This window comes from Westerdykella ornata, assembly GCF_010094085.1.
Source record: "Westerdykella ornata strain CBS 379.55 unplaced genomic scaffold EI97scaffold_4, whole genome shotgun sequence".
NCBI lineage: Eukaryota > Fungi > Ascomycota > Dothideomycetes > Pleosporales > Sporormiaceae > Westerdykella > Westerdykella ornata.
The window spans coordinates 859,499-882,022 of record NW_022986854.1 but is presented as its reverse complement, the minus strand read 5'-3'; the positions used below and the strand labels follow the sequence as shown (position 1 = coordinate 882,022).

The window sequence follows — 22,524 nt, the reverse complement described above, 5'->3', positions numbered from 1 at the left end:
ATTTTGACGAACCGCGATACTTTCGACGTTTGAACCACGATAGCCAACACGTCCCGCGGTAAGTCCACACGCATCCTGCACGCCATTCCTTGCTATCCATTGTTCTAATTCATCAAAGATATAGGTACGATTTAATTTTTCTCGCATACCGGCCCACGCTCATTAGGCCTTCTTGCAGGAACCCTCATTCTGATTCTCCGGGAACATCGTCGCGATGCCGAACACCAGACTTACCTATGTATGCCTCTCCGCGCTACGAAATGAAAATTGAAAAATGGAGGATTAGGACATGACGGCTGACATTAAGGATGCAGCGCCGAAGGGCTCCCTACAACACCTCGAGCCAGAATGTTCGTGTGATCAAGACCCCGGGAGGCAAGCTCCGGTACCTGCACATCAAGAAGAGGGGCTCTGCACCCAAGTGCGGTGTAAGTTGGATTTAAGATGAAAGCGTACCCAATATCTGATTTTCCGCCAGGACTGCGGCATCAAGCTCGCTGGTATCCCCGCCCTCCGCCCCCGCGAATACGCCACCGTCAGCCGCCCCAAGAAGACCGTTCAGCGTGCCTATGGTGGTTCTCGCTGCGCCAACTGCGTTCAGGACCGCATTGTCCGCGCATTCCTGATCGAGGAGCAGAAGGTGGTGAAGAAGGTGCTCAAGGAGTCGCAGCAGAAGAAGCGCTAAGCGCCGGAAGGGAGCTGGAGAGGAATGGACGTCGTCAATGAGGAACACCGGTGTTATGGGCATTATGGGCCGTTTCCTATTCCAGGCCGGGTTTTAGGGTTCAATGCACACAAAGCGATACCTACATCACTTTTGCGGGTCCACCAGGGACAAGCGACTGGGTAGGAGAATCAATGTCAGTGAAAAGTCACGCATAAGGCTGTCTTTCTTGGGTGATGCGAGAGAGGAGGTGGGTGCGAGAGGATGGAAGCACTGCTCGCAAGACAGACCCGCGGTATGGCAATTACATTGCGAAGAATTGAGCCTCCGGTTTCCATCCGTATGTGCAGGACTTCGGTGCAACCCGATATTCGGTCGATTGTATGCTGTCCGTTGAGGACCGGCGCTGAAAGATGTCGTCCAGTTCACCTATGTTCAGGGTGATTGGTTGTGTCCAGCACCATAAGCAGTACTGCAATGCGTCAACAGCCTTGAACAGCCGCTACCCATGCCAGACGGATAGGCTGAATGTCGTAAAAGGGGATTACGGCCTCTCGATATACGAGGCTCCGTGTGATCTGCCCTCGTGTTGTGCTAGTCTAGCTGTCTTACCCACTGGTTCGCCGGTCGCCTGCATCTATGCGTTCGGTCCCATCAACCCTCGACCGCCAGCCTTGGAGAGCGTGCAGCAGGTATCCCAATTCCCGTGAGTCAAGCTGGCTGGCCCGTCTACTTAGGTGCGCCACCCCAGCGCGACGCACAATAATAATAAACAGATAAACAGAGACTCACGCGGAGGTTTTTGCCGGAGCTTCGCCGCCGTCCAGGCCTAGTCCTCCCGATTGGATCTTCACGGCACCCCGCACAGTCAACCTCTACGCCCGCTTTGGGGCGCGCTCTCGAGCGATATCGGTGCTGGATCCTGAGCTGCCACGGCTGTTTGACCTCAGCAGGATGCTCTCCATGTCCCCGACGACTCCGGGGACCCAGAGCACACAGCAGCTGTCCTACATCGCGAGTCCCACGAGCGCGCGCTCCAACGTCTTCAAGCGCCCCGCCTCGAGCGACGACGAGGCAGAGAACGGCGAGAATGGTCGCCAGGCGCAGTCGCGGCGCACTGCCGTCGTGAAGAGGGGTCCGTATGCCTTGAGATATTTTGCAACGGCGAAGGAAGACGCTAACCAGGCAGTGAGCAGCGTGCAATGAGTGCCGGCAACAGAAAGTGAGTCAACCCTTTTGCGCTTGCGCCTCGGGACACACATAGGGACGACCGACTGACTTGCTCGCAGTTGAAGTGTAATGTGCAACAAGAGCCCTTCAAGGCCTGCGACCGATGCGTCAAACAGCGTCTCAGATGTGTCATCGAGCCCAACTTCAAGCGCGTGGGGAAGCGGAACCGCAATGCCGAAATGGAGAAGGAGATGGAGCAGCTGCGGGAGCGCCTGGCCATGTATGAAGGTAGAGGGGCATTACTGCCGCAGCAGGCTTCTACCGCTAGCAACGGAGGAAATGGCTATGGCCAGACGTCCGACGAGAGAGACGCGAAGGACGCCTATTTACAGAGCCAGCACCAGCAGGTTGCAACATCGCTGTTGGATCTCCGCAGCGGCTCGCCCATGTTCGTTTCCCTGGGCACTGAGCCCAACGACGTCAAGATTACTCCCGCACAGGCAACCGACCTCTTCGACGAATTCTTCACTCATTACCATCCTTTCCTGCCATTCCTCGAACCGACGCGATCTCCGGACGATGTCTACTCCAAGGACTCCAAACTGCTATTCTGGGCCATCATTAGCGTTGCGGCCCGCCACTATCAGGGCGACACCAGTCTCCTGAAGCGCCTCAAGGAGCCCTTGACTGACGAGATATGGCGGACAATCAAGACGCAGCCCAATCACCATGTCGTGAAGGCACTTTGTCTTCTTTGCACTTGGCCCCTACCCGCAAGGACGACTGTCAGCGATCCTACGTTTATGCTTTGCGGAGTCATGATGCAGATTGCCATGCAGATTGGCTTGCACCAACCCACACATCCGCAGGACTTTTCGAGGACGAAAGTACAATTGGAGAAGGAAGATATCAACGATCGTCTACGGACATGGGCTGTATGCAACATCGTCGCTCAGACGTGCGTCTTTCTCCGCAAGAAATCCCATTGCAGCTTGCTAACATCCAGTAGTGTGTCCACAGGCTATGGGCAACCATCCATCACGCTATATGATTCGACCCTGGAATTCAGAAGCGATGATGAAAATCATATGAAGATCATGTCCCCCACCCTATTTGTACGGCTGCGCCAGGAGATGGCTGCTAGTCGCATCAATAAACTGCTCTATGCGTCGACGAGTCGAAAGTTTGCCGACGGCGCGGCTACGACATACATGCATCTTGAGAATGATCGCATGAAGGAAGAGCGAGAGAACCTGGATGGCGTTGACAAGGGTGGGTGTCTTTGCTTGAAACCCGACATTGCAAACTAACCGCGAATGTAGGCACGGAAGAACTGCATCACCGGGCAGTTTCCCTTCATCTCCACCTTTACTCCTTCTTCAATTCCGAGCCCCGCCTGGAAAGGCGAGACGATTTGCTCGATCTCTACTATGCCGCCACAGGCTTCCTACAATGTGTCTTCGAGCTGCAAGCCGAAGACAAGTTGAAATATGTCCCCTTCTACATCATGCAGATGTCCTTGGCCGCCGGCTTTGCCCTGCTCAAACTCCTAAACTCGGAATTTTCCGCTCGGCTGCCGTTCGACCAGGGTCGTAACTTTGTGCTCAAGACGATCGATGCGATGAGGAAATCCAAGGTCATGCCGAACGATCTATTGGACCGGCTCGCGGAAGTGTTGGCGCAGCTGTGGAAAGAGAGCTCCCGCGGCCGAAGCAGTCTACACAGCATGTCACAATCCCCTGTCGTCGGCAATTCGAACATCTCCATGTTTAATATGAACCCGCAGTCCGAGCGACGAGAAAGCAACGGCATGCTGGAAGATCCACTCGGCCTCATCATCCGGAGTCGCATGAGCATGAGCGTTGTATTCGACTGTGTATGGCGCTGGCGCGAATCGCAGGTCAGCGGTGCTGCCGAACAGCTCGATGCCAAAGTCGTTAATAATCCTACCAACGCTGACAGTTCGGGCAACGAGACGCCGCCTCCGGATTCGCTTGCAGCTGAGAACTCGGTTCATACACTATCCCAGTTCAACCCGCACCTCAACACGCTCAGCATGCCGTTACAGCTGCCGAATGGTCTGATGAGTGCCAACAGCTTCGAGATTTTCGATCCGGTTAGCTGGATGTTGGAATCGCAGACTGAGTGGGGCGGTTTTGGAGGGACATTTGGGCAGGAGTTTGGTGCTTGATTGCCGTTCGTCGATCTCTTTATGCAGATCAGGAGACCCTTTTCGACTCCGACCGAACATCGATCACTGGCCCAATTCTTTCCTTTCTACCGCACAGAACTGAGGATCTGTAGCCTCCAATCACGCAACTATACCCCTCGGGCACAATAACTGTGATTATGGGTTCCATCTAGTATTCATTCGGCGCCTCGGGGTCTGAGGGCGGCGGTCTGGTTTTGGTTTTGGTCGTTTTGGCATATCCGTGTTGCACTTGCTTTGGCTGTTTGACGTACCGGTCTATTGCTCTCATTGATAGGAAACTATCATATCCGTGAATTGTGTGCATGCTTCGCATGTGTACGGTACTGGTATTATGTTTGAGACCTTTTGGTTCCAGAGGATATATTGGTTTATCTCACAACTAGAATTGACTCAAATCTAATAGAGTAATCCACCCCGAATGTGTCTCGGCTCATACGCCAGGCGGATATTGGGATACGGGACCCGATTGTATTGAGCGACAAGCAATGGGTTGTGCTGTTCGTGTGCACGTCCCTAGATGCCAAGATGATCGATCGCATCTGGGAACGATCAGCTCCCACGTGCAGACTCGCGGATTCGGCCCGCTGACGGGCATGCTCGTCAACACCGCCCTCTTCCTGAAACATGGCGACCATGGAATAGACACCAACTCTCTCCTTTCTGCCCGTCACTGTTTCTCGTTTCATTCACCCGCTGTACTCCACTTCATGATATCACGGGCCTGATACCGCTGCGGCTGTCACCGAACTGCGACAGCGACACTCGTGCACCCTATCGTCACCATCGCATATCGTCACCTTGTACCCCCTCTTTAGGCTCCACGTAGTTGAAAACACCGTCCTTCGCGATGGCGGGTGAACGCCCTCTCCTTTCAGCGCGGTCCTCTTCCGAGCGCTCCCGCGACCTCGCCGAAGAAGATGCCCTCCTGACCGGCCAACGCACACATCGCACGTCCGGACCGCGGACATTGAGATTCTGGAGGGAACTAGGCCTTTTCGCATGGGCTGTCGTTGCGACGGCAGCTGTTATTATACTTGCGGTCGTCTATCAGAAGTCCCAAGATACGCATCATGCCAGTCCGGGGCACTCGAGTGGAAAGCGAAACCTAGTCTTCATGGTCAGCGACGGTATGGGCCCGACGAGTTTGAGCTTGACTAGGAGTTTTATGCAGTTCAAGAATGGAGCACCATATAATGAGCAGTTGATCTTGGATAAGCATTTGATCGGTCAATCGAGGACGAGGTCTTCGTCTAGTTTGATTACGGATTCGGCGGCCGGAGCTACCGCCTTCTCCTGTGGAATGAAGAGTTACAACGGTGCGATTTCGGTGCTGCCGAACCATGAGCCCTGCGGTACCGTGCTTGAGGCGGCGAAGAAGGCGGGATACATGACGGGCTTGGTCGTGACGACCCGGATCACCGATGCGACGCCTGCGTGCTTTGCCTCGCATGTGAACATGCGGCAAGAGGAGGATCGAATCGCGGAACAGCTGGTTGGGGATCATCCGCTTGGACGTGTTGTGGATTTGATTCTTGGGGGTGGACGATGCCATTTCCTGCCCAATTCTACCTCGGACTCCTGCAGAGCGGACGACAAGGATATCGTTGATCTGGCGAAGCAGAACGGCTTCAATTACGTGTCTGACCGGAAGGGTTTCGATGCGCTGAAGGCCGGAAAGGCGGTCAACTTCCCCTTGCTTGGCCTCTTCGCGGATGGCGATATCCCGTATGAAATCGATCGACGCAACGAAGGTGACATCTATCCGGCTCTCCATGAAATGGCAGAGACAGCGTTGAAGGCTCTTAGCCACGCTACGCGGGATAGCAAGAAGGGCTTCTTCCTTCTCATCGAAGGCAGCCGTATCGATCATGCTGGCCATCACAACGACCCAGCCGCCCAGGTCCACGAAGTCCTCTCCTACGACAAGGCGTTCGCGAGTGTCCTGGAGTTCCTCAGGAACGAAGCCACAGACGGTGTCATGGTGTCTACGTCTGACCACGAAACCGGCGGTCTAGCAACCGCACGACGTACGTATACTCATCCCTCGTAATGTCCAACGGCTAACGTCCATGCAGAACTCCACGCGTCCTACCCCGAATACCTCTGGTACCCCGGCCCCTTAGCCAATGCCTCGCACTCCGCGGAACGCCTCGACCTCCTCTACAAAGAGTTCCTCCTCGCCGAACCCTCCCCTTCGAAATCCAAAACCACAGCCTTCGTCAAAGATCTAGTCATCACCGGCCTCGGCATCCATGACGCCTCCGACGAGGAAATCTCGAACCTCGTCGACGTCCCCGATACAGCCTTGTACCAGTTCGCAGACATGGTGTCTCGACGCAGCCAAACCGGGTGGTCGACCCATGGCCACTCAGCCGCGGATGTGAATATCTATAGTAGCGATCCGCGCGTTGCGTCGGCCCTGGTGGGGAATCACGAGAATACCGAGGTTGGGAAGTTTTTGAGCGATTATCTCAATGTCGATGTTGATGCCATTACGAAGGAGTTGAGGGAGAAGGGCAAGGAGCTGAAGGTTCAGAGTGCGGATGGCGAAGAGGTTAGTTGGATGGGACGGTTACCCGAGGAGGGAGAGAGGCTGGATGGGCAGGATCATGTTACGGGATATGCGGGGGATTTCAGGAAGCGGTATGCGGGGAATCTGATGAAGAGAGGGGTGGTGCATGGGAGAGGGGACGACTGTGGGTGTGGGATGCATTAGAGGGTATGTTTCGTTTATGTACAAGTGGGTTCAGACGGGTTTGAACGTTTTGCGATTCCTCCGTGTACGTACTACAGATATATGCTATCATTTTCTTTCTCGCAAATTTCGTCCACATTTTCCTTATATTTGGCCATTTGTGCTATCTTTGAGGTCTTACTCGTATTTAACTTCTCGGCATCCCTCAGGCCCCTCATTTTTCATGTCATCTTTTCATTCTAGACACTATCTTTCGGCGACTTTGCAGCTTACGTCGCGAGAAAAGTCTCCATTGTCTCCGCCGCCACTACTACAAAGGGCGTGGATGTGTATATAAATACTCTGACCATCTTGCTTTACTTCAACGCTGCTGTGCATAGTATCCATCCGAAGTCCACACAACTCCCTCTCTCCTTCAAGTCAAGGTACCCAGCTTCGTCCTAAACACGATCCTATCTTACGACAGCACAAATCCTGTCGACTCCCATATACGTTTTGGTGTCTTTTACTTTTCACGGTCCCGAGAAGAATACTGTCAATATACAACCCCCAGTCCCGCTGCTCAAAACGAATTAAGGACTCGAAGGACGGGACTACCCAGGACCTATTTTACACACCACTAAACATGTCGACCCCAACCCAAACCAGCCAGCCGTCACCCAACACCTCACCCCTCAAAACCGAAGTCGAAAACCCAAATAACCCCCTCTCGACCCTCTGGTCCACATCATCCATCGCGCAAGAGTATCTCCGCACAGAGCGCATCACGCGCCCCTATGCCGACGTACTGGTGCAAAAAGCCGGTTTGGCAGACCTTATAGAGGGCAACGCACGAGAGGAAACCGGAGAGGAAAAGGGGGAGGTGAGACTCTGGGATTTTGCGTGCGGGACGGGAGCTGTTGTGGCTTGTTTGTACGACAAGTTGCGGCAGGGAAGAGAGGAGGTGGTGAGAGGGAAGATCAAGGTTCTGGCTGCGGATGTGAGTCCCGAGATGGTGGCGTATACGCGGGAAAGGGGGGAGAGGGAGGGGTGGAAGGAGGTGTTGGGGTTGGAGACGCGTCTGGTGGATGTGACTGTACGTTCTCTTTTCCTCTTTTCCCATCCCCTCCTCCTCTCCTTGAGGTTTCAATTCCATCCCTGAATAACAAACCCCCCACAGAACATCCCCCCCAACCTCCCCTACAACCCCCCAACGCACCTAACCCTCTCCTTCGCCCTCATGGCCCTCCCCACCCTTACCCTCTCCTCCCTCCATACCCAGCTCGCCCCCTCCGGAACCCTAGCCCTGACAACCTGGTCCTCCATATCCTGGTACACGTACCTCCTCTCCGCAGCCCAGCTTGTGCTCCCACCAGACCTCTTTTCCGCCACGCCCTCGGAGCTGGGATTCATCAACATCGCGTTTCCGGATCGGAAGTTGCATCTGCCGGAAACGACGGAGAGGGAGCTTAGGGGCGCCGGGTTTGCGGATGTGAGTGTTGAGGTAGTGGAGATTGAGCATGAGTGGGTTGATGCGCGGGATTTTGTTAGGGCGATGGAGTTGCCGATTAGGGCTGTGAGTGGTAAGTGGGGGGAAGGGGAGGAGAGGAGCATCTGGAGTGGGAAGGTTAAAGGAGCGTTGGTAGAGGTGGTTGAGGGGTTGTTTGGCAAAGGGCAGAAGGTGAGATTCGGTATGGGGGCTATAGTGGGTGTGGGAAGGAAGGGAAATTGAGTGGTGAGGGGACGGAAATGAACGGATGGAATGAAAGGGCTTAATGTGAAACTGACAGATTTTTCTGATTTTTTTGGGAAATAATAGAGATGTGCTAACGCCTGAAGATGCAGTGGACATACCATCCAGATCCGAGTTTTCCTGAATGTAACGCCGTCGCTATGCAATCCTGCAAATATCTTTACCATACCCATATAACACATGCTGCCTTTTAACAATCAGACTACCTCAGACTCTGTTCCCAGCCACTCGGCGAAGTACACACAGGTCCGCGCCGAGATCTCGCCTGAATCACCGCAGAGATCAAAAACAGGACAGGTGCCGCAAGGGGCATCCACGAAGCCGTTCATGCCTTCCTCGACGTCCGACGGGCGCAGTGCAAGCCGATAGGTGGCTCCTATCTTCTCGAGACGGCCTTCAAGGACCATCATGTCGAGGAGCTGCTCCATGTCGGACTCGCGGATGACCTTATCTCGGATAATGCCCAGAGAAATGATTTGTTCGAGGAGGGAAGCGGCGGTGGGGAGTTTGGGGTCATGGCTGAGCACAAGCCTTGGTTTGTTGTGACGAGGGGGGTGGTACGGTTTGACAGCTGGTGCATCCTCTATGTCCTGTGCTGCACGACGCTGCGCCTTCTTCTGTGCGATGGCCTCTGAGCGGTCGTAGTTGTTATATCCTGGCTGAACGGTCACGCAGGTTTCCTTTTGGATCAGTTGCTCCACGATCCGCGACACAGTGTCGATCAATGCCATATCGAAATCGCCCTCGGACTGCCAGGGCCCGCCTGCAATATCCTCCGACGGTCGTAGGTGCTTCAGCAGGTACATTTTCCGGGCGGGGAACTTTACGCTCATAACGGACTGGACCAGGTCTTTGTTTTCTAAGCTCTTGAGACACTTGTTCACGGCTTGGGGTGTCATGTTCGTGCGTAACCGTAAGGCTTTGGTCCAGATGCCCTCCGCCTGGGCCTGGTCGATGTGATGGTATAGGAGGCGCTCCTCGGATGTCAGTTTCCGTAACCTGAACTCATTAGCCCCAGAGGCTCTTAGACGGGAAGGACATCCTACTTCTCTGCGTCCTGCCGGGTCCTCAGTTTCCAGCAAGGCTCGCCATCAAAGGTCATGGGCTTCATGAGCTGCATATCGACCAGCTCTTGCACCAGGACAATGAGCTCGTTCAGATTCTCGGCGACGGCCATGTTCGACAAGTCGCGCTGGAAGAATAATGTGCCCTGTGGTGCCTTCGCACACTGGTCGTACAGCACGTCGATTTTATTCTGCTGCAGCACACTGTCGAGGGCTTCCCCAGCCGGCGCGGCCGCCCGCTGTGAGTCTGTCGCCATGAGAGTAGGGTGTTTTGACGACTACCGGTCAATCATAGGGACAGGTAATGTTGCCGATGGTTCAAGTTCTGGTGTCGTCCAGAGTTCACCTGGGCAGACAAGACTCAAGCGCGTCAGCGCCTTCCGAAAAACCATCTCCGACGCCAAATCACGTGTTCCACTAGCGGCCCGAAGTGATCCCGACTCGGGACTCGGGGAACACACGGGTCGTTCCGCAGTTTAGCGCCGCTTTAACCACGCCGCATCTATATTGCTTCCTTTGACAACATCCACGGCCGTCGCCTACGGGACCATTGGTTCACTCTTCAGCTGTGGCGTGCCACTCAACCGCTGGCTGTGCGATTACCGCCGGCTTCATTTCTTTGATCAGATGCATCTCGTACACCTGGGCAGTCAGCCAGCCCGTGGGGAAGCCGCTTGGCTGGTCGGCTGTGGAAACAGTTTGCGAGATCCAAATGGATAAACTTGGAGAGGGGAAACGCACGAGTAGTCACCTCCGAACCAGCCGCTTGGCCCACTCGGAGCGCGTGTTTATAGCAGCGGGGAGACACTCAGATGTCAATGGCACTTCTTCACGCTTTGTAAGCTCACTTGCTACAACATAGACCAATGCGGGGATTTCTAGCCTCTGGACAGACGGCATGCCAATCATAAGCGGGAATCTCCAGAATACGGATGGGCCTCTGTAGGCTTGCGGCACGGCTCCTTGGCCTGGTCTGTTCCTATGTGGTGGAGGTGCAGCATTGGAGGGCAAAGACTGGGAAACGCCCATCTCTTGTCTTCCTTCACCGTCACCTGGCCTTCACCGATACCCTGACAATCTGATGTGAAATATTTAAACTTCCCACAAGCAGCAAATTTTTTTTCTGACCTCGTCTCTTCCCTCTCACTGTTTGCTTGTCTCTCTTCCCCATCTGTCAACATGGCCAACCTGGCTGAAGAGAAGAAGCAACACCACGAGCCTTCCGTTAAGGAGGAGCTCTCCCGCCCTTCGAGTGGTGGCCTCCATCATGACCGCGTCGCTGAGGAGGCCATCGGAGGACACACCCACGATCTACCTGAGGGCTACTACTATAGTCTCGCCTTCACTGGTACCGTCATCGTAAGTCCATTAAGCATAGACTATCGCCGAGCTTACAAGTTTCAAGGCTGTTTGCTTGTCCCAGATCTCCGGATACTTGGGCTGGGTACTTCCTTCAAATACCCTGCTGCTTATCAACCAGGCTATCGGCCCCTCTCCCGACATCATCTGGGTTCCCGTTTCCTGGACCGCCGGTCTGGCCGTTGGCTTTCCTCTCGTCGGGCGTCTCTCCGACATCTTCGGCAGGCGATGGTTCTGCATCTGGGCATCGCTGCTAGGCCTGGTCGGTACGATCATCGGAGCGTGTGCACAAAGCATCAACATGCTGATCGTAAGTCACGATTAACAATCACACATTGTCTTACGTAGCTCACAATTTCAGGTAACCAACTCCATCAATGGACTGGCAGCTGCGGGACAACTATCCTTCTGCTTCATCCTTGGTGAACTTGTCCCCAACAAACTACGTGGTCCGGTCAACAACTTGGTGCTCCTTACATCCATGCCCTTCGCTGTCTTCGGCCCTCCAATCGCTCGGGCCTTTTACGAGAATACTGCGCTTCAATGGCGCTGGTCATACATTCTGGGCGCCATCGTTAATACCGTGGCCGTCCTCCTGTATTTCTTCTTCTATCACCCGCCATCTTATGTAAGGGAGTCAACCTGCACACGGGCTCAGACGCTGATAGTGACTCTAGGATATGCTCCACGTCGGTGGCAAGTCGAAGCTCAAGCAATTGAAGACCCTCGACTGGGTGGGCCTGTTCCTGTTTACCGCAGGTCTGGTCGTCTTCCTCATCGGCCTCAATTGGGGCGGAGGCGTATATCGCTGGAACTCTGGCCATGTGCTTGGAGCCCTGTTCGCCGGGTTCTTCACGCTGGTGATTTTCGGCTTCTGGGAAGCGTACAGCAATCACGAGTATCCCTTCATTCCGATGCGCCTGTTCAAGAACATCCGATACGACGCTATGGTTGCCTGCGCAAGTTTCGGCGCTGTGGTGTACTACGCCAACACTGTCATCTGGCCGTCGATGATTGGCGCACTCTTCACCACTGATGTGAAAGAAACGGGCTGGCTCTCTGTAGGTGGACGTGACCAGAGGACTGTTGAGCTTGACTAACTCCACCAGTGCGCCGTAGGTGGTGGTCTGCTGTTAGGTCAGCTTCTCGGCGGTCTCGGTCTTCGCTATCTCCCTCGCATGAAGATCCAGATGACGGTAGCCAGCATCATCTGTGTTGCTTTCGTCGCATCCGTGGCCGCCTCCAACGCTACCACAAAGCAGCGCACGACGGCATTCCTGCTTATGGGCTCGATCGGCGCCGGCTACGTGGAGAACCTGACCCTTTCTGCAACGGCGTACCTGTGGGACCCGGCCGACATGGGCCTTGTCCTTGGTGCCCTGGGTGCGATTCGTACCGCCGTCTCGGCGGTTGCGACGAGCATGTACTCCTCCATCCTCGCGACCGAGGCTGCCAAGTACATCCCCAAGTACGTCACCCCTGCGGCGGTCGGTGCTGGACTTCCCTCGTCCTCGCTTCCGGCGTTGTTCACGGGCATTAGTACTGGTAACTTCTCCGCTGTGCAAGGGATGACGCCCGAGATCATGGCCATTGTGGGTGCGCAGGTCAAGCATGCCTACGGCCTTGCCTACCGCACCGTTTTCCTCTGCACCCTTCCTTTCGGCGCTCTCCTGTTGATTGCGTCCCTGCTGACTCCCAACGTTGACAAGTATCTCACCGATGAGGTGGCGAGGAAGCTGCATGGCACTGGTGAGAAGACTGAAGCCAGCGCGAAGCACAAGGAGGTTGTCGAAGGGCCCTGAGAAATCGCGACCTCGATGCTTACAATTTCTTTCTTGTGACTGTCTGCATGCCGGGTTGTTTTAGATTCTTGGCTTCAAGAGGACAATAATCGGTTTATTCAGATGCGGTAAAAGTTCTCACAGCAGAGCGTTTGCGGCTCTTTGACGACTTCATGGAGATGCTAGCATATACTCCCACTGTCTACGAGCGCACGTCTCTGGGACAATCTCAATGAAAGACTTCATCATCTTGCATTTCCCCATTTCGTGCTTGTCCTGGGTGATCGATAACCAGGTACCGTCGTCCTTGCAGCTCTTCCACATCAACCAGGATTGAAGGTATACTGTCCCGGATTTAAGCATTAATAAGGTAAAGTGGAGAGCAGCGCATGCACGTGCTGATTGCGATGGATTGCGCCAACTGAGAAATTTATCGGCGCAGCTGCAGGTGTATGCATGTCGTTTATGGTATCTTTCGTGATTCTGGTGTTTGAGCCGCGGTCTTGGGCCGGTTCAAAGCGTCAATTCAATTTTTGATGTTAACATGAATGATGGAACTCAGTCTATTTACTGGTTTTGAATCCTTCAAACAAGTCATTTCTAGACGTGGTTGGTGATATTATCCTATCAATAGAAATCTACCTTGCTCAAGTCTTTCCCACCGCCTTTTCCCCGCTACTGCATGAACTGGAGGGGCTGACTAGATAGGTCCTGTACAAGCGCTTCTCTCTCACCGACAAGCTTAAGACTCCACTGCCTTTAACTCGCGTGCACACGTGGAGACGGATAGATAGCATGATTTCCCTAGTTTCCCAGGGTGCTCAAGTCATTTATTTCCGACAAGGGAGGTTCTTATCTCAATCTTCATTTTCTCTCTCCCTTTTCCCGTCTTTCTCTCCTCTTCCCTTCTTTCTTTCTCGAGATACCTCTGATAGAACAATTCACGATCCTGGATACACGTCTGCCCTGATTAACGGCTTCCCCTCTCCTCTACCACTGTCCCCAGCTCGCAAACATGTCCGCAGCTACACCCACCCCCGAAGACGCAGGTCTCCCTCCACCTCCCACCGCCCCTCCGCCCTCAAATCCCCCAATCTCCCACCAAACCTCCCCCACACCCACCACCACCACCACCACCACCACCACCTCCAAACCCACAATCCTCCACCTCGGCGACGACATCCGCTGGAACCACGACCTCTACGCCCAACTCAGCCAACACTTCCACATCGCGCGTTCCTACTCGATGCCCCGCGAGGAATTCAAGACTGCCCTCCGAGAAAACCGCTGGGGCTCCTTCGTCGCCATATACCGCCCCTTCTGGTCCACGGGCGGCGAAATGGGGCCCTGGGACCGCGACCTCATCTCCCTGCTCCCATCCAGCTGCAAAATCTACGCCAGCGCCGGCGCAGGCTTCGACTGGGTCGACACCAAAGCCCTAGCCGAAAGAGGCATCATCTACTGCAACTCGGCGCCCGCGTGCACCGAATCCGTCGCCTCGACCGCGCTGATGATGCTCCTCTCGACGTTCCACATGGCGATGCCGTCGCTGCTGGCCGCGCGCTCGCTGTCGGCCGAGCAGTTCCGCCACGCGAACCAGACGCTCGCGGCGCGCATCCGGAATCCCAACGGGCGCGTCTTGGGCATCATCGGCCTGGGCAGGATCGGGTTCCGCATCGCGCAGAAGGCGAGGCTGGCGTGCGAGATGCGCATCTGGTACCACGACGTGGTGCGCCAGCCCGCGGAGCGCGAGGAGGAAATCGGTGCGACGTGGTGCGAGTCGTTGGACGAGTTGTTGCCGGGTGCTGATTGCGTGGTGCTTGCTACGCCGTTTGAGGGCCGGGTGCTGCTCTCAAGGCGCGAGTTCGCAATGTTTAAGCCGGGGGCGAGGTTGGTAAATATTGCGAGGGGGAAACTGGTCGATGAGGATGCGCTGGTCGAGGCGTTGGATGAGGGGAGGATATCGGCTGCGGCGCTGGATGTGCATGCCAATGAGCCGTATGTGGATGAGAGGTTGGTGATGAGGGAGAATGTGTTGGCGACGTGTCATACGGCGGGGGCGAGTGTGGAGAGCCATGTTGGGTTTGAGAGGTTGGGGATGGAGAATCTGATGGGGTATTTTTTCGGAGATGGGCCGGTTACGCCGGTGAATCTGCAGTGGTTGAAGAGGAGCGAGGAGGAGTAGGGGAGGGAATGGTTGGTGAAGCATCAAGAGTATAGATATTAGATATAGACATTGGAGATTGCATTAGAATCGTCAGTGATTAGGCATATATTTCATCGGCATGTCCTGTTCACACCTCTCCGCCGCTGAGCTAGCTCACAGCTCATGATGCGAATGCTTCTTATCCCAATCTACCAAGAAATCAGCATTCATCCAACGCACCAAGAGTCATCTCCAGAGCACCTACCTTTCAGCCACTCCACCACAAAATCCCTCACAAACTGCTGCGCATACACGACCTGATTCGGCGGCAGAATCGGGCTCGTCTGATTGTCAAAGACGCCATTCTCCTCCCAATGATGCACCCCATGCGCAATCTCCAGCACCGGCTTCTCCGTCGTGCTCCTCCTCCTCCGCGCCTTATCCGCCAACGGCGTCGCCGGTTTCCACGGATCCGCGTTCCCGCCGATGATGGCCAGACGCTCGTACTCGATGTCGTAGCCGCCGTATTTGTTCACTTCGGTGACGTTGGGAGGCGAGGTGATGTTGAACGCTGGTCGACAGGGGTACGCGGCGTACTCGAGGTCAATGGCTCTGGATATCAGCGGTTTGATGTGAGGAGGTGTGTTTCCCGTCTGGATGTAGCCCCATTCGGTGCAGACTTGCCACATCCAGCTTCGCCAGCCCTGCTGATCGATGCCGTCGTTGGCCCAGAAGGAGTCGTCGAGCCAGGTGAAGAATTGGTCTTGCGTCTGGTTGGTGCTTCTCCACCTGGAGACGTACGCGACGTCAAAGTAGTTGATGGCGTTTAAGAGAATGTTTTCCGATGCGGTCGAAGGGGGATATGAGGCCGCAGCTAGGATGGATTGGACTTTCGGACGGAGGGACTCTGTGGCGGGGTTTTGCAACGCCGTGGTGAGATTGTTTTGGTAACTGAAGGAATTAGTATACGGAAATCCTCGATTGTTGGATTACTTACTACCAGAAGGCCGGCGAGTTGACCTCGGGATCCCAGCTGCTATGCGTTAGCCTTTCATCATTGGCCAAACTCATATGTAGAGACAAACTTTGTGTTCTGCCATCCATAGATACCATTTGCCAAAACATTCGCGAAATCCCGGTTGTCAGTAATATTCCCCAAACCGAATGCCTCTTTCAACTCCTTGACCTTGGCACTGTTCTTGGATTTCAGAAGAATGGTATCGACCACGTCCACCAAGAACTGCGTATTCTTGACTACATCTGGAGGCGCAAACTGCCGGACAGGCTCAAAGTACTCCCAATAATCGTAGATGGCGACGGTGACGCCGGATGAGGAAATGGCGCCCCAGAACGTTTCCGGATACGCGACGCGCAGAAAGGCGGCTTGCGCACCGGCATAGGAGCCGCCATAGACAATCCAGGGGGTGTTTGGAGCCGTCAGATCTGCGTCGATGCCGGGGAACTTCACATGGCGGGCGAAGTAGTTGATTTCAGCTAGGGCCTGTTCCGTGGAGAGGAAACGGAGGTTTTTCACAGAAAGATCGTCCACGGGGAAACTCGTGCCGTAGTAGCGATGCTCGAGGACGACTCCGAGGCCTGTTGTTGTCGTCAATGGTCGAGGTCATTTCATATATCCAAAGTGGTCTCACCATTCGTCGCCTTGGCTACTATCGACACAATTCCTTTCTGCAAGTACGGCAGACGACCGACTCCGTCCGTTTCGCCGGACAGGAGAACGAAGACAGGACCGCCCGGCTTGTAGTGAGTAGCATCGAACCAGTACCTCAGGTTGAATGTGCCATTCGAATGGGGTTCGTAGCGGGGCTTGTTTGGAAAGAAGTCGATAGGAACCGAAAGATTGTGTGCAGGGTAAAGCAATTCCAGATCGGCATCATCGCGTTTACGGAGGTCGCGCTTTGCACTTGCATGCTGTGTGGTCTGAATTGCGTCAGTGAATTCTGAGAGACGTGCGATTACAAGGTGTCCAGCCTACCTTCGCCAATTCGCGCAGCTCACCCACGGACGGATGTCCAAATCTGATTGCCGACGCACTGCCAAAGAGGGCCAGTAGCCCACAGAGAATCCCTCGGCGCATGGCTAAAAGCGAGTGTATTGCGACTGAAGGAAGAGGGGAAAGAGTCCTACTTAAATCCTCTAGCAGGAACAATACTTATACGACCTTACCGCAGGAACAATACTAAGTACTGGTCCCTCTAGACTACACGATCTCCTCGCATATGCATCTACCAAATTCAGGCCTAGGCTCCCTGCCGGTACAGGGGGAGCTGCGTGCTTGATGATGCTTGTTATCAAACCTCGTCTACCCATCATTCTTCGGGAAGGTCGGTAAGGCAGGCACAGAGTGACTATGCTGAAAACAGCAGGAGATTGAGCCGGAGTGGTTGACGCCACCCGCCATGATGACAGCCGGCGTGATGACGACCGAATAATAATGGTCAACGGTTCCGCGGTTACACGGTCATGATGCGGGCGTGCAGTGGAGAGTACGTGTACCATGTAGTGGATAAATGGGCGGGCCAATGGCAAGGGCGTATATCTTGGCGTGAATGGTGTGCAGCATATTTACTAGGACTACTTACTGAACAGGGAATCCGATAGAATACGAGGCCATAACTTCCTCAAGTCAAGCCACTGCATTTCCTGAGACTTCTGTCATGTTGAGGACACTGACCGATATGAGGTCCGGCAGTGATGAACATTTCTGCCCATTCCAACCAGCTGATGGTTCAGCAAGGTCAAGACAGGGAACGCCCGGGTTCTGTGAACGGGGTATACTCCCTTACCTTACTGGTTCCGAGAGCCCTACAGACAGGCGTTGGAGGATTACATAGTGATCCCTCATCTGTAAAACAGACTTGGGGCTTGAAACCGTCTCAAGGATCCAGCAGTGCTTAAGGTCCGTGAAATCTGCGCTACAGAAGGCACTACAACACCAAGAAAGCCAGTGAGACCAGAGGTAGACCGTCAACCAAGGTAGCGCTTCTGACACGTGCCATACTGGAAGGTCTGATCTTTGGCCGCACTGCTGTTACCAGGAGGCTTGATCCCTTGCTGCCCGTTTCCACGACCGCCTGAATAGTTGGAGGTCGCAGGGTATAATAAAAGATGTCGTCATTGGCTCGAAAGCGCCTCTGTCCAGGTATAGCAAGCCGTAAAACCTGGGTTTTAATATCGTAGTCAGATCGTAGGCAATTGAGTCGCATCGAGCAGGTACCTATGCAATCCTTCCTACGGAGAAAGTGCAGCGTGGTGTTCAGTAACTCGGACGTGAAAAGCCACAGTACACTGCCGCAGCGCCACATGGTCGGTCCATGAAACATTCTGACAAGAGACAGACGCTCGGGGTTTGTTTGCTTCCAGAGGACGACTCCCACCACATCTGTGCCGTGGTATCCGTGACTGACGACGGAGTCATGTGTGTTTCAGCGCAATTGGACCCACCCGTTTCTCTTCACTCTTCAATCCGCTGCAATATCTCTTCCAAATGATGTGGATCTTCTAGCGAGGCAAATAGTCAAGACGGACTTCATCTTGAGAACGCAAACCCCATGATGGGGCTTGTGTGTAAATGGACATGTTAGACTTTTGATGTTGCCAATTTTGACTGCAACGTGTATAATCGGCCGAGCCTGCTGCTGTTGATGATGGATGTGGGTGCGCAAGGAGTCACGCCATTCGTGAGTAATTCTCCGAAGAGCGAGGGAGCGTGAACTATGAAGGACCCTCTTTCTTTCTTGCAACAGAGAGCACAGAACGATTGTACAGCCGCATGCACAGGTCGCAGCAAAACGCGTAGGCCTGACATGCTCCCGGAGGACTTGTGAAGGTGTCCGAAGACCAAGTGGCTGGAGTGCGTGTTGCGTGTGAATACAAAGTAAACAAAATCACAGCCTATCTCACATTTTGGAGAGAAGAGCGTGCAACGCCAGTATAGACGGTGAAGAGTTGGTGGGTCGTTCTGTTTCAGCGAACGAGGAGAAAAGTTCGGATAGTCGCCAAGACCTGACCTAAATTCTTGGCGCGTCGGAGATGGAGCTGCCTCATCCACCATCCGCGTTGCAGCTCAACACCGCTAGATTGCGACTTTACCATCTAGCTCACGTCGTAGCTACCGCCAGGTACAAGCGCATCCAGTAAACGAACTCAGGGGGATATCGCAATCTCATCTGCAAATACTTGGCCACAATGACGAAAAAGAGGAAGAGGTACCCAGACCTCAACCAGAAACTCGAGCGACCATGGTGCTACTACTGCGAGCGCGACTTCGACGATCTGAAAATCTTGATCTCACATCAGAAAGCGAAGCACTTCAAATGCGACAGATGTGGTCGCCGTCTGAACACTGCTGGAGGTACGGAGCCCATTGCACTCACGGGCACCCCTTTCCACAGTTTGCGCGTTGATGCTTACCGCTTCACCAGGCCTTTCAGTTCACATGAATCAAGTCCATAAGGAATCGCTTACACAAGTTGAAAATGCGATTCCCGGTAGGCAGGGCCTCGACATCGAAATCTTCGGTATGGAAGGCGTTCCGCAAGAGATCATCGACCAGCACAACCACCAGGTTACCCTCAGGCACTTTGAGGAGGAGGCGGAGCGCGCACGGATATCGGGGAATCCCATTCGCGGTCTGCACGCGAACGGAACTGCCCATCCAGAGAAGCGTCCCAAGGTCAAGGAGAGCATAGAGGATATTGCAGCTCGGGCGGCCAAATACAGACAGGACAGGGCGAATGGAGTGCTGGCTGCTCCCGTGGATATGGCCATGCAGGCGGTAAGTTGTTGGTGTGGATTCAACTTGGTGCCCATTTCGCTGACCGTATTATCAGTCGCCACCAAATGTCGCTCCCTTTGGCGCTCCAGTCTCCCTGACACCCCCATTTGCACCTGGCGCTCAAGCATATCCTCCACCTGGCGCGCCACCTGGAGCTGCAGGCTTCCCACCAGCACAGACATTCCCGCCAGGTGCTCCAGGTTTTGCGCAGCCTCCTTTCCCAGTTGCTCCGCCGTTTGGTGCAGGCATCGGTCCCGTCAATACAGGCTTACCACCACGTCCTGGGAGTATATCCGGGCCTCCAGGTGCCTTTCCGCCGGCGCAGGTGCCTCCCGGGCAGATTAGCCAACCGCCTCCATCGGCTCTTTCGGCGTCTGTTGACGAGCTCATCTCTAGTGCGGCTGCAGCTTCGGCACCCGCTCCGGATGCAGCGGAGAAGAAGTCAAAGAAGGACAAGAATATCAAGTTGATTTACTTTGACGAGAGTGTTAGCCCTGAAGAGAAGATGGCAAAGCTTCCGCGGTATGCTTCGGCGGTCCGGACCTGAAGATCTGGGTAGGTAAGCGTTTCCCCCGGTCTCCCTGTTCTTCTTACACTGGAGCTTTGCCACTCCAGTGTTTCTGCCCAACTATGTACACGTACCTTCTGGGATGGATTAGGCTCTTTTTGAGGGTTTCTTCATGATAGGATTGCCGGGCAATTGGCACTTCTGCATGCTGCCGTCACTGCAATTGCCCCTATTGAAGGGCTGCTGAAACTGCGAAACAAACCATGGGGAAGTGGGTGATGAACGCCACATGATGTCCCTGCAAAAAGCGGAGGGAACCTTGGAAAGCATTCCATGACTGCGTCTCTGAACACCGTTCGCGTATCGATCAGTGGTGGCTCTTACAGTTAGGCACCCAATCATACCCAGACGAGACATCATGTATACTATACCAATAAATAATCCCTGACGATTCATCAGGTGCAGGGTATATACAAAATGAACAGATCAAGAAACCCCCGCGGAAGGGTGCCGTGACACTCATGCGATACAGTATCTAAGTCAGATATCGTAGTCGAGCTCCTCTCCATCTTCCTCCTCATCCTCGTCGTACTCCTCGCTTTGCTCGTCTTCACTACTGTCCCGGCTCTCGCTCGTTGTGCTCCTTTCTTCGCTGGCTCGTGCCCACTCCTGACTTTCTGTCAAGGCCAACGATTCCCCCAGATCCAGGCCCCGAGTAGCCTCCAATCCCATGCGCGCCTCCTCGCTGGCGGTCGCGCCCGAAACGTCTTCTAGCTCAGGAATCGGCTCGATTACTCGTAGCTGGGCCTTCTCGCTGTCGGTCTGATCCTCCTCGTCACCCTGTACAGAGTCTGTTGCAAAACCCACGCTCTTCGTAGTACCAGGCGGTGCTTGTTCGCGAGGTGTCTTCTCCTCCAGGATATCTCCATTCCAGGGTTTGCACTCTTTGACGAGTTCGCCGCAGCGGAGACATGTCCACCCTTCGCCTTCCTCGTTGGCGATTCGTTGAGCAATGCAAGCGAAGCAGTATATACACCCACAAGGAATTGCCTCGTAGGGGTTCGTGATGTCGGTTGCCGCGGATCCAACGACACCTCCACCGCCGACGGACTGCGTCATGATATCCTGCTCTGTCGCCGTCGTGGGATTCTGATCTCTGTAACAAATCGCGCAGGTCCGTTCAGGCAGAAAGCCCAACTCTCCAGCTTGTCTTGCCTCCTCCTCATCCGTGGCTGACGTCGAACGCCCCAGCAACGCCAACACCGAAGCCTTCAGTTTCCTCCATGTCCTCGACAATATTCTCCTCCATCGGGATATCCCGACAAGGGGTAACAGGAAGAGGAGGAACTCCGTAAATGCGTGCCACACCAATTGCCGATTCAAATACTCAAATGACACCTCCCTACTCGTCGAATGCGACGCAGGCGCCAACCTCAACCTCAACAGCCGATCCGTTAACGTGCGATACCGTCCATTTACCAAGAAAACCAGGAATGACGCCAGACTCGCAATATCATGCAAGCTACTCAAATGCTCCGTCAAACGCGCCGCAAATTTTAACCGCGGAGATTCAGGTCTCGTATAATCTTCCTGCGCAGCCAACAGCCATTCTTCCCATTTACTCCACGCATACCTCCCTCCCACAGTGATAGCCCCATACGCAATCTTCTGCCACGGTTTCGGCGGCGGCCGCGCTGAACTCTTTGACCTTGCGTCCGTATATCTCAATCCTTGGAGATGGGCACCATAACTCGCATTATTGTTCCAAATGGACAACTTGAACAGCACCAATCTCAGGGCCAACAATATCTCCGCAGAATACGTATCCGTGATATGCGCCCCAAAATACTTCAATCCCTCGCCTACCTGCCCTTTCAGCAGATCCAGGAGTTCATCGTCGAGGAGCTCGGCGTCCACTTGGCCGACGCGGAAGGCGGGACGCGTTCCTTCGCGGCCTTTTATCGCGTCCCAGGCGCTGAGGCTGGAGGTGCTGAGGCGGTTGAAGGGGTATGGGAGGCGGGCGAGGGCGCGTGTTGTTGGGGTCGTGGAGGAGGACTCATGGTGCGGGTGCGTGTGTTGGGCGCGTTGGGCGCGGCGGGCGGCGAGGCGGGCTTGGGCGGCGGCGAAGTCGGCGGAGGGCATTATATGGGTCTCATCGGGAAGGAAGAGGAGGTGGGAAGGGAATTGAGATTTGGAAGCCGTGGATGGGAGGATGTTTGTCTGTAGGGCTGGGCCGAGGTACGGAGGGTACGGCGGCTGGAGTTCTCACAAGTCGGGAAGGGTGGAGATGAGAGTTCGGAGGGAGGATCATAGGTACAATGAATTATGCTCCAAGTAATTCCGCGTCGCTGGAGAGGTATACATGCCAAAGAACAACATGTATTGTATGGAGTTCAAC

General features: G+C 54.5%; 10 protein-coding genes across 10 annotated transcripts; 7 read left to right on the top strand and 3 right to left on the bottom strand.

Moving 5' to 3' along the window:
- Nucleotides 1-173: 173 nt before the first annotated feature.
- EI97DRAFT_492552 (ribosomal protein L34e) lies at nt 174-1,168 on the top strand. The gene is made up of 3 exons (XM_033802321.1): nt 174-238; nt 315-428; nt 479-1,168. Exons 1-3 carry the CDS (start codon nt 215-217, stop codon nt 683-685), a joined length of 345 nt encoding a protein of 114 aa, XP_033656467.1. The 5' UTR covers nt 174-214; the 3' UTR covers nt 686-1,168.
- Nucleotides 1,169-1,287: 119 nt separating this feature from the next.
- EI97DRAFT_431165 (Zn(II)2Cys6 transcriptional activator) lies at nt 1,288-4,458 on the top strand. The gene is made up of 5 exons (XM_033797867.1): nt 1,288-1,799; nt 1,861-1,886; nt 1,954-2,792; nt 2,844-3,106; nt 3,157-4,458. The coding sequence occupies exons 1-5, from the start codon at nt 1,628-1,630 to the stop codon at nt 4,023-4,025; spliced, it is 2,169 nt and encodes a 722-aa protein (XP_033656466.1). The 5' UTR covers nt 1,288-1,627; the 3' UTR covers nt 4,026-4,458.
- A 435-nt stretch (nt 4,459-4,893) lies between these two features.
- On the top strand, nt 4,894-6,762 carry EI97DRAFT_371960 (alkaline phosphatase-like protein; the record flags this gene model as incomplete). The annotated part of the gene is made up of 2 exons (XM_033795322.1): nt 4,894-6,073; nt 6,122-6,762. 2 exons carry the CDS (start codon nt 4,894-4,896, stop codon nt 6,760-6,762), a joined length of 1,821 nt encoding a protein of 606 aa, XP_033656465.1.
- Nucleotides 6,763-7,366: 604 nt separating this feature from the next.
- On the top strand, nt 7,367-8,452 carry EI97DRAFT_456357 (uncharacterized protein; the record flags this gene model as incomplete). The annotated part of the gene is made up of 2 exons (XM_033800722.1): nt 7,367-7,816; nt 7,901-8,452. 2 exons carry the CDS (start codon nt 7,367-7,369, stop codon nt 8,450-8,452), a joined length of 1,002 nt encoding a protein of 333 aa, XP_033656464.1.
- A 218-nt stretch (nt 8,453-8,670) lies between these two features.
- EI97DRAFT_372507 (DNA-directed RNA polymeras-like protein III subunit Rpc34) lies at nt 8,671-9,794 on the bottom strand (the record flags this gene model as incomplete). The annotated part of the gene is made up of 2 exons (XM_033795356.1): nt 8,671-9,472; nt 9,520-9,794. The coding sequence occupies 2 exons, from the start codon at nt 9,792-9,794 to the stop codon at nt 8,671-8,673; spliced, it is 1,077 nt and encodes a 358-aa protein (XP_033656463.1).
- A 922-nt stretch (nt 9,795-10,716) lies between these two features.
- Nucleotides 10,717-12,698, top strand: EI97DRAFT_372038 (fungal trichothecene efflux pump; the record flags this gene model as incomplete). Its single annotated transcript, XM_033795327.1, has 5 exons — nt 10,717-10,896; nt 10,943-11,206; nt 11,258-11,524; nt 11,574-11,957; nt 12,006-12,698. 5 exons carry the CDS (start codon nt 10,717-10,719, stop codon nt 12,696-12,698), a joined length of 1,788 nt encoding a protein of 595 aa, XP_033656462.1.
- A 994-nt stretch (nt 12,699-13,692) lies between these two features.
- EI97DRAFT_372749 (uncharacterized protein) lies at nt 13,693-14,862 on the top strand (the record flags this gene model as incomplete). Its single annotated transcript, XM_033795366.1, has 1 exon — nt 13,693-14,862. One exon carries the CDS (start codon nt 13,693-13,695, stop codon nt 14,860-14,862), a length of 1,170 nt encoding a protein of 389 aa, XP_033656461.1.
- Nucleotides 14,863-14,929: 67 nt separating this feature from the next.
- Nucleotides 14,930-17,310, bottom strand: EI97DRAFT_223332 (uncharacterized protein). The gene is made up of 6 exons (XM_033793878.1): nt 16,817-17,310; nt 16,473-16,761; nt 15,909-16,419; nt 15,821-15,856; nt 15,089-15,774; nt 14,930-15,032 (listed from the first exon to the last, which is right to left on the bottom strand). Exons 1-6 carry the CDS (start codon nt 16,916-16,918, stop codon nt 14,998-15,000), a joined length of 1,659 nt encoding a protein of 552 aa, XP_033656460.1. The 5' UTR covers nt 16,919-17,310; the 3' UTR covers nt 14,930-14,997.
- Nucleotides 17,311-18,905: 1,595 nt separating this feature from the next.
- On the top strand, nt 18,906-20,612 carry EI97DRAFT_431159 (uncharacterized protein). Its single transcript, XM_033797866.1, has 3 exons — nt 18,906-19,195; nt 19,266-19,618; nt 19,674-20,612. The coding sequence occupies exons 1-3, from the start codon at nt 19,030-19,032 to the stop codon at nt 20,163-20,165; spliced, it is 1,011 nt and encodes a 336-aa protein (XP_033656459.1). The 5' UTR covers nt 18,906-19,029; the 3' UTR covers nt 20,166-20,612.
- Nucleotides 20,613-20,901: 289 nt separating this feature from the next.
- EI97DRAFT_499449 (microbody biogenesis protein peroxin 2) lies at nt 20,902-22,519 on the bottom strand (the record flags this gene model as incomplete). The annotated part of the gene is made up of 2 exons (XM_033802607.1): nt 20,994-22,519; nt 20,902-20,940 (listed from the first exon to the last, which is right to left on the bottom strand). The coding sequence occupies exons 1-2, from the start codon at nt 22,266-22,268 to the stop codon at nt 20,902-20,904; spliced, it is 1,314 nt and encodes a 437-aa protein (XP_033656458.1). The 5' UTR covers nt 22,269-22,519.
- Between the last annotated feature and the right edge of the window lie 5 nt (nt 22,520-22,524).